Raw genomic sequence first — 9058 nt, 5'->3', positions numbered from 1 at the left:
ATCAAATTCCCTGCATCAGTAATCTCAGGCAAGTCAATCCAGCAACATTTCAGAATAAAATGCCTTCTTGACTTTGACTACTTGCTCCTTTCCCAAACACTGCATTTATCCTTTAACCTCATCGAGAGTTATCTTTTTAGACACACTGTATGTTATTAACGGGCTTCCCTGGTGGCTCAGTGATAAAGAATCCACCTGCAAATACAGGAGATCCCTGGGTCGGAAAGATCCCCTGGAGAGGGAAATGGCAACCTACTCCAATATTCTTGCCTGGAAATTCCATGAACAGAGGAGCCTGGTGGGCTACAGTCCATGGAGTTGCAAAAGAGTTGGATACCACTTAGCTAAACAACAAATACATTACTAGGAAATTTCCAGAAACTAGGAAAATGCTGATTCCTGTTCACCAAGCCACTTACATGCTTAAATAAGGTCTGTGGTTCTTTCAGCGTCATGAGGTAGACATGAAAAGCAAATAACTTGGTGATAGAGTTTGAGTCATGAGTCTTTAACCTTTAAGCTTACAGTCTTTTACTTTAACTAATGCCTACAAATTTACACCTGAGTAGATTCCTAACCATTTTTATCTAGCAAAATTCATTACTGTATTTCATCAATCTGAGACACCATTGATTTTAAGACAGAATTTTATGTACCACTGAGAAAGGAAAAAAAGGCTGATTAAAGTATGCTTTAGCAAGAATTTATAATACATCAATTTCAGGGGTATTAAATTGTCAAAAATAGGTGCCTCATTGAAGAGATGAAATACAGGGGTTGATTTCAAAGGCTGTTGCCTCTTCTCACTCCTAAAGTGTCTGTTGACTTATTTTTAATGTAGAATTAAAGTTAATGGGACCATTTTTTCCCCCTGAAAATGAACTGTCTGAATTTTGGCTAGTTTTTTAAAATATTTGGCTAGTTTTTCAAACTTAGAATTTCTAACATTTCACTAGAAACGTCACTGCTACTTCAAACAGGTTATCTCAGGAATGTATTTCGTAGGAAAAGAGGGAAGAACAAGGTAGGCTAGAGAAAAGACAAGCTCCTAGTTGTCAATCACTGTTTTCAATATCCTAACGTAAAATTATTTTTTAAACCTTATAGTGTAAGAAGAAACAACTAACTGTTCTGGAGCCTTAAAAAAATCAAAAGACCTTAAACCAAGCTTGGGAAAACTTGTTAAAGGCAAATTTTATTTATTTTTTTAAGTTACAAAAATATGCACATGTCAAAAATACAGTCTAGTCCATATAAGAGTAGTTCCAGCCATTAAAGTTATACAGAGTTTGGAAACAGCAATTTATACACAAGTCTTAAAGCACTCAAGTAATGAACAGAATACATACAACCAGTCAATTCAGTTATTGCTAGTTATATGCCACTTTTACTTGAGACTGTTCTCCTTTAGGGAAAAGGCAATATTTGGGCAATCTGATTGTTGCTACTAAAGCTGTGGTTTTAAAAAGTCAATCCAAAATTAGAATAAACTCAGTTTGAGTAGAATATGTGTAAGCTTTAATCTGTCCTACAAGAAGGTGTGGTCTAAATTTCTGTTCCATCCCTTTCTCCTACTTAGTTCTATTTCATATGAGAAATGTGACGTGTAGTTTGTGACAAGAGTAAATGAATCGTTGATCTTCAAATTAAGTAACAAGAAACACTGAGTTGGAATGTGAAAACAAAGTTGGCACATCTAGTGTAACAACATGAGAATGATGAATTCAAGAATGGAAAAATGTTCAAATTTTAACCAAAAAACAAAGATTTCTTTCTCTTTAGATGCTGAGACACAGAATGAATCAACTGGTTTTTCTGAAGTTTATAGGCTATGAAGATCTGCAGTTCTCTATCTTTTCCGAAAAGAAAATGTGAGCTATATGACAGGAACATGTTTTATAACATATCTATTTGCTCAATGCCATATGGAAGAACACCATTATGAGATTAAATAATTTTAGCTTTAAGTAGTAAAGAGATCATGCAGTTGACAGTGTAACCACAGGGAACAAATCACTCACTTTGGGGGTGGATGGTATGTAGCAGACTTTTGGTCTGAAGTTCACGGGGAAGACTTAGAAGTTAAGGGTCCCAAAGAGAGAGCCATGGCTTTGTTTCCAACTTTTCTGTCAGACCCTGCTGCAGGGTCAGGCTTATTGCTGACATTTTTCCCCAACAAGTTCTTAAATTGAAACATATACTGGTAATAATAAGTATGAGGTGAACTAGAAAACCATTTAAAAATACTTCTTAGAACAAAACTGACACTCATGACCTTTTGGTAAAGATACTTATTACCTTAATGACTTAAATTCTAAAATTAGGCTACATTTTTCGGAGGTAGAAAACAAATACCCAAAGCGTACCACTTGGCCATCCTTCCTTACTTGTGGCCAACCTCGGATCTATACATTTGTCACTCCTCATTCTCCCACTAAAGCTATTAGTCCTACTACCATTTACTATCTAAAGTTACAGACCTGGAGCTGCCAAGAAAAAGCTTTTAAAGAAGTCTTGGTTTTAAGTCACTGAGTGTATCCAACACTCGGGTATCAACTGAGAACACTTTATATCTCTCGAGTAGATTAAGTCACTTTATAAGAAAACATGCCAACATGAAAAAAATTACTTAATATAAAAAGACTATTGAACATCTCTACATGTGACTCTAGTATGTCAGAGTAGTTATGTAAACCAAAACTAGTAATGCGTTCATTGAATTGCTTTAAAAAAGCCTTATATATAAACCACATTACCAGTGTTAAACGAAAAAGGTACATTTTATACTACAAAATTAACCTAAATTAATCTAATAACAACAACAATAAACACTCCACTTCCTCCCAGAAAGTTACATTGTGCTGATATCCCATAGATAGTACTATAAAAAGATTTTATTTTTGCGATATGCTGGGCTCACAGTGAATATGCTAATACAGCGATCATGGATATAATGTTACTGTAAGAAAGTCATTAGTGAAACATGTATAAGGCATGTAGAAAACTAGCATTAAAGCTCTTAAGGGCAATGATTCAAATTGGCACCTGCTAGAAAAGGTGCTGCTAGGAATAAAAAAATATTAAAGAAATTTAGTTTCAGCACATACTAGTTTTTAATGCTTCCACAATGAAATGAATTAATAACTCACATAAATTTCTGTTGCTGGAACTAATGGACCAAAAAAGAATGGACTTCTGCCCCCTTTAAATAGCAGCCCAATCTTGAAAACGGAAGCAGTCACTTGCAATCTTCCACACGGTATTGTTAGCAGTAGTCTGAGCGGTCAGCAGGAAGTTCTGGTTGAAGTAGTGTTGCTTGTTGCCATCAAACTTCACAGTTCCACTGGTCACAACAAGAACTGTGGTCTGGGCCTGAGTAGCTTGTTCTGCACCCACACAAGAAAAGAGAAGAGGTTGGATTCTTTACACAGGCAGATTTGCAGGCTTAAACACATTGTATATAACTTAAACACTAAAAAAAGTTTCATAAACTGTCTTTACTTTAAGCATAATCTTGAGCATGCCCACCCTGAGCCAGAAAACTCAATAACCATTTCAAAGATACTAACATTATTTTCAGTCCAGAAAGATTTTGGGTACTCTAAACTTTCAATATCTAGCTTTTTGGTTCCTGTGTTAGTATCTCCTTTTTTTTTTTTTTTTAACAGAACTTGGTCAAATTTTGTTTAAGTTGTCATTCTTTTCAAGAACTATAAAGGCAAAAAATCACTCAGGAAACTACTGCTTAAGATGCTTAGGACCCCACCTAGAGGTTAATCTTATAAACTGCATCAATCTGCCTGAAATCAAAATCTGCCTTGAAAGCTACCCTTTCACATTTGCTGTGAAATTTTAATAGGTTGTAAGATAATTAAACATTAATCAGAGATATGGTACATTTTTTTCTCTTGAGACATTTCAAGGTACATAAGGCAACTATTTATTTAGGGAAAACAGACAGTTGTTCCTCTCCATCAACAGAAATCATAGTAAGGCTCAATTTGCCACATGACTTTTAATAAGCTGCACAATCACTCAATCCACCAAAACCTACCACTGGCTCTCTGGAATTAGATGCATCTAAATGAAGATCAAAAGTTTGACTTGACAGCTGAATTTTTCATGTTTAACTTGCTCAAAAAAGTAATTACTGCTACCACTGAAAGTTGCTAGCTGCTTTTGGTGTTAAAGTTCAGTGCCCACTAAAGGAAAACAAGTACCTCAAAAGACCATGATCTTACCATGAACTGGCTGGCAATCTAACATATTGACCTGGAATTCACTAGAAGGCAACATGTCAAAAAAATTGGCTAGGGCTTCCAGCCCTGTAACAACATTTCCATTCCATATTAAAGTGGCCTTGTCCAGATACAGCCTGGTTAGTGCCTAAAAAGAAAGAAAAAAGAAAAAAGGGGGAAAGATTTTTGCTTTGGGGCAAATTATCTTGTAGAAATGGATTGAAAGGTTACAGCGGGTGTTTAAACATTTTTATAGTTCTTTCTCCATCTCTCCTTCCCTTGCCCCCTCCCACAGAGGACAATGTGAACAAGGTATCTGCCTTATACAGTTGCCCTTAAATGGGTATTATCCTGTGCTATGCTGTGCTTAGTCAGTCGTATCCAACTCTTTGTGACCTCATGGACTGTAACCTTCCAGGCTTCTCAGTTCCTGGGAATCTCCAAGCAAGAATACGGGAGTGGGTTGCCACGCTCTCCTCCAGGGGATCCGAACCCAGGTCTCCCACATTGCAGGCGGATTCTTTATCAGCTGAGCTACCAGGGAAGCCCTCTTAATATACTAGGCAGCTAGCTACTTTTTTTCATCTTTCACTTTAGCCACACTGAGAAACCTTTGTATCAAATGGATAGGCTTTTTTTTTTTTTTAAGTTTTGCTTTCTGTAATTAAAATGAATTAAATGATCACAGGTTTCAAAGCCCTTGCAGCCTGGAACCAGTTTGAATCTCCCTCCCTTTTCTAATTCTGTGAACAAAGTTGTCTGTCAGGCCCTACCTGTACCTTTCAATCCTAGTGTTTATATACAATGTGAGCCCTTTAATGTTTGAACCATTTAATGTTGTATGTGTTAAGAAGAATTAGTTCCTTTTATCGCCATGGAAATAGCATATTCAGTCCAAAACAATCAATAGTACTTGCTAAAGCAGAGTCTTTGATAAGTCAAGTAAGTTAAAACTCAAATAAGGAAGAATTCAACAGTTAACTCTTTAGTTCCTGGAGTCAGTCACAGGAATTTAGTGTGTCAAAGGGGACATTATTTGCTTAGCTCTAAATTTTAAAACTTAAAGGGCCAACACATGTCTGGACTCTGGAAATGAACTATGTTGCTTTCTTTTTTTTGCTACTTTGTCCTTGAAGGCACCAAGGCCCAACAAATGTCCACTGTTACATCCTGTGCCAGGTCCCACATCATCAAACATCAGTATCAAGAACTTTTTAATCTTCTGCCTTAACAAAACAGCTTTTAGAGATATTTATTTCTACAGCATAGACAAGAGTTCTCTACAACACAGTGTTATACTGATAGACCTAGTGAAGATTCTAGGTCACATACAGAAATCCTTAAAAGATATGGCTCAGGAACACATCACAATGAAAAAAGCTGATGAAGTGAGAACTTTCTCTGTGGAAGACTAAAAGTATCCAAGCCAGGCAGATTCTATTTGTGAGTGCCAGATACAGATGTGAGCTTTAACACAAAATTATCAATTAATATATGAAATTAAAGGGGCAAATCAGGGAACATTCTCTGTAATGACAGACCCCCTTCACTAGCACTAATACTATTTTAACTATATTGGTTAAATTATGTGATTAAGAAAATGTAACGAATTTAAGTAAATATATGTTGGGTCCCATGTTAAGCGCAGTATTTAATTCCCATTTACCACCCTAAAAATAAAACAGGGTTGAGAGAGGTTAGCAACTTGCCCAAGGTCACAGAACATGACAAACACAAAACTGGGGTATGATTCCACAGTTCACACATCCATAATGCCATACCAACCCTTTCCTAAGCAATGTGTTTTTAGAGAACATAGCTATCACTTATGCAATTTGGATGAATGGCTGGCTCAAAAACAAAAAAAAACCAACAACAACTGGTATTTAATAAAGAATAGTAGTCTGTAACACTCACCCGTCTTCTTTTGTCCATTGTCTCATAGTAAATATTGACAAATTCCTCAGCAGCTCTGCATGCCTGATCTACATAAGTTTTAAATTCCTACAAGAAAAATTTCATTAAAATGTAACTACCACCCTTCCAACCCCTCACAAACATATCACCAACAAAAGCTGATGGTTTATTTCAATCATTATATAACTCCATACACAGTCTACATTCTTCCATATAAATTTGGACATTTTTAAGGTTAGGGCCTAGGTTTCCAACTTTCACTATTTTTAAGTACATTATGGTTAGGACATACTAACCATTCATTAGTGCATTTCAGTTTTTTCTTACTTTAAACATAAATTTACAATCTTTGCATGGCAACTGGTGTTTTAGGCTTCCAGTATTTTAGAAAACATTTACCTCAATAAAAAACGATGGGTTCTGAACTGTAAAAAAAAAAAAAAAAAAAAAAGAGGCAGGGGGCGGTGTGGGCAGGTGCAAATTGCCATTGAATAAGTTAGCAAATTGTTGAGTTCCCTTTTCAAGCTGCTAAATTATTGATAAGTTTATTCAAAAGTTGTTGAATGAGAAAAAAACTGAGTATGTTCTACGAACTTGTTTGAAAAATTAGGTACTCAGAAAACGTCCTCATATTATGTAAAAATTTACAGGAGTTTGTAAAGGATTTTAGCATACGTGCTGCCAAAGCGAGCAATGTAAAAGATTTTAAAACGGAAGAAAAGAAATATTGTTGCGGTTTTCTCCTGCGAGAAAATTACTTTTTTCCCCAGCCATTTACCAGACCAAACTATTATTTGAATTAATAACTAATTTCATTTCACTCTCACGTAATTGAAAGTTATTTAAATCGTGAAAGGATTACAAGCCAGAAGCAACAGACCCCAACATTCCCAACTCTCGCTACTTCCCGTCTTAGGATCTTTTCCAGGATCGGAAAGCAACTGCACAGCCCTGGGCGGTGGGGGGGTCGGGGGTCGTGGGTCGGCGGTCGGGGAATAATGAGGGGCTTCAGAGAGCGGGCCCCGCCCCCGGCGCCTGGCGGGCCAAACCCTGATTCGCCGCTTGACCACGTGACCAGCAACCAGCCCGCCCCAGAGCCCCTCCCCTCAGCCGCCTGCGCCGGGCACCCTGCGGCGGCTGGGGCACTCACCACAGCCATGGCCATCGGGGAGTCCGAACTGTCCTTTTTCTTCAGTGGCGACGTCACTACGTCTTCTTGTCCCTGGTTCCCTCTCCTGTGGGATGATCAAATACTTAGCAAGACAGCGAAACCCGCCAAACGCACACAATTCTCTGCCCGCCCATTCTCTCCCGGAAGTACCTCGGTCCGATGTTAAAATCACCCCGATGTACCAACCTTAAGTACAGTTCTCTTGAGTTCCGACTGTCCCGTCCCGTCCCGTCTGCCTTACGTACTCACTTGTTTGATATTTATTAACTTAGTTTAGAAAAAAAAAATCACTCCGCTTTTGTAACTGGATAATCTTAACAAAAGTATCCATTTCTCCAACACGTCCAAGGACAGCGAAAAATTATTTAAAGCGTCTAATGTGCGGGCTTCTTTGCTCCAGGGGTTGGGGAAAAGGCTAGCTGATGAAACCTACCAGATCTGTAAGCGAGTAGGAAAAGTGGGTAGAGCTTGGGGAAAAGCGTGCAACAACACTGGTAGAAAATGGCGTAAAGTTCTGGAACCTTCTCAAAGACTCAATCTTAACTGAATTTACCCGTGTCTCAGTAATACTCCTAAAATTATTCACTACTTTATAATATGCTTAGGGTCACAAAACTAATTGTAATTCAAGTTTAAGTAGTTTAACTACCACTGCAACCAGACTCCACTCCCCAACATACTTCAAAACCACTCAAAGTCCCCAACGATGTCTGGGCAGTCAAGTCAGTCAGATATTTTGATAGTCTTTTTACCATGAATAGCTGGTGTGTGGCTCCTCAGAAAAATAATTTCTTCCTCGGTACTGTTCTCTGTCTCCCTGAGACCAGTCACTTCTGAATTTTCTCATACTTCAATCTGCTTTTTTCCTGTCTCCCTCCCTTTGGTCTAGCTCTAACTGAAGCAACGACTCTTCCCCGTACCCTATGACCTCTGCCCCCCTCTTATTGACGTCACTTCCAGGGTGTCTTCCGGTTTAACACCTCTCTCCTCCTGCTGCTACTGCTAAGTCACTTCAGTCGTGTCCGAGTCTGTGCGACCCCCATAGACGGCAGCCCACCAGGCTCTCCCGTCCCTGGGATTCTCCAGGCAAGAACACTGGAGTGGGTTGCCATTTCCTTCTCCAACGCGTGAAAGTGAAGTCGCTCAGTCGTGTCCGACTCTTCTCGACCCCAGGGACTGTAGCCTACCAGGCTCCTCCGCCCATGGGATTTTCCAGGCAAGAGTACTGGAGTGGATTGCCATTGCCTTCTCCTCTCGCCTCCTACGTGGTCTCAATTGTTACTTGTATGCTAACGAATTTCAATAATATGTGTCCAGCACTGCCCTCCAACTTGTCTCTGGGTTGCAATTCTATTTATTAAATATGAACACCAGTGTGCACTACAGGCTTCTCAGACTTGGTGAGTCCAAAATTTGAATGCGTTTTTTCCTCTGCACTTATAATCTTCTGTATGCTTTCTGTTATCCGTGCTTGAATTTTTGGAATGTTTCTATTTAATTTTTTTGGTGTCTTTCCCCTCCTCCCCCCATCATTGTAATTCATTCGTTCATTCAACAAATATTTATTGAATGCATACTATGGGACAGGCATTGTGCAAGGTTCTGGGTATACAGTGATGAGCAAAATAGACATGATCTATACCCTCATGAAGCTCACAAAATAATTTTGAATAATGGACAATAAATGAAACAATGGATTACAGAGGAGTTCCAAGTAACTTGCCCAATTCTG

General features: G+C 38.5%; 1 protein-coding gene across 1 annotated transcript; it reads right to left on the bottom strand.

Annotated features, from left to right (window-relative positions):
- Positions 1–3204: 3204 nt before the first annotated feature.
- On the bottom strand, positions 3205–7450 carry NXT2 (nuclear transport factor 2 like export factor 2). The gene is made up of 4 exons (XM_052663724.1): positions 7306–7450; positions 6156–6242; positions 4242–4386; positions 3205–3386 (listed from the first exon to the last, which is right to left on the bottom strand). Exons 1-4 carry the CDS (start codon positions 7318–7320, stop codon positions 3205–3207), a joined length of 429 nt encoding a protein of 142 aa, XP_052519684.1. The 5' UTR covers positions 7321–7450.
- Positions 7451–9058: the final 1608 nt, after the last annotated feature.

Source organism: Budorcas taxicolor, chromosome X (assembly GCF_023091745.1).
Source record: "Budorcas taxicolor isolate Tak-1 chromosome X, Takin1.1, whole genome shotgun sequence".
Taxonomy (NCBI): domain Eukaryota; kingdom Metazoa; phylum Chordata; class Mammalia; order Artiodactyla; family Bovidae; genus Budorcas; species Budorcas taxicolor.
The sequence above is the reverse complement of the archived record's forward strand: the minus strand, read 5'-3'. Positions and strand labels throughout refer to the sequence as shown.

Coding starts and splice junctions, on each gene's coding strand:
- NXT2 (XM_052663724.1), bottom strand. Junction 4,387..6,155: donor CAATGGACAAAAGAAGACGG/GTGAGTGTTACA, acceptor CTTTCTTTTTAG/GCACTAACCAGGCTGTATCT. Junction 3,387..4,241: donor AGATTGCCAGCCAGTTCATG/GTAAGATCATGG, acceptor GTGTGGGTGCAG/AACAAGCTACTCAGGCCCAG.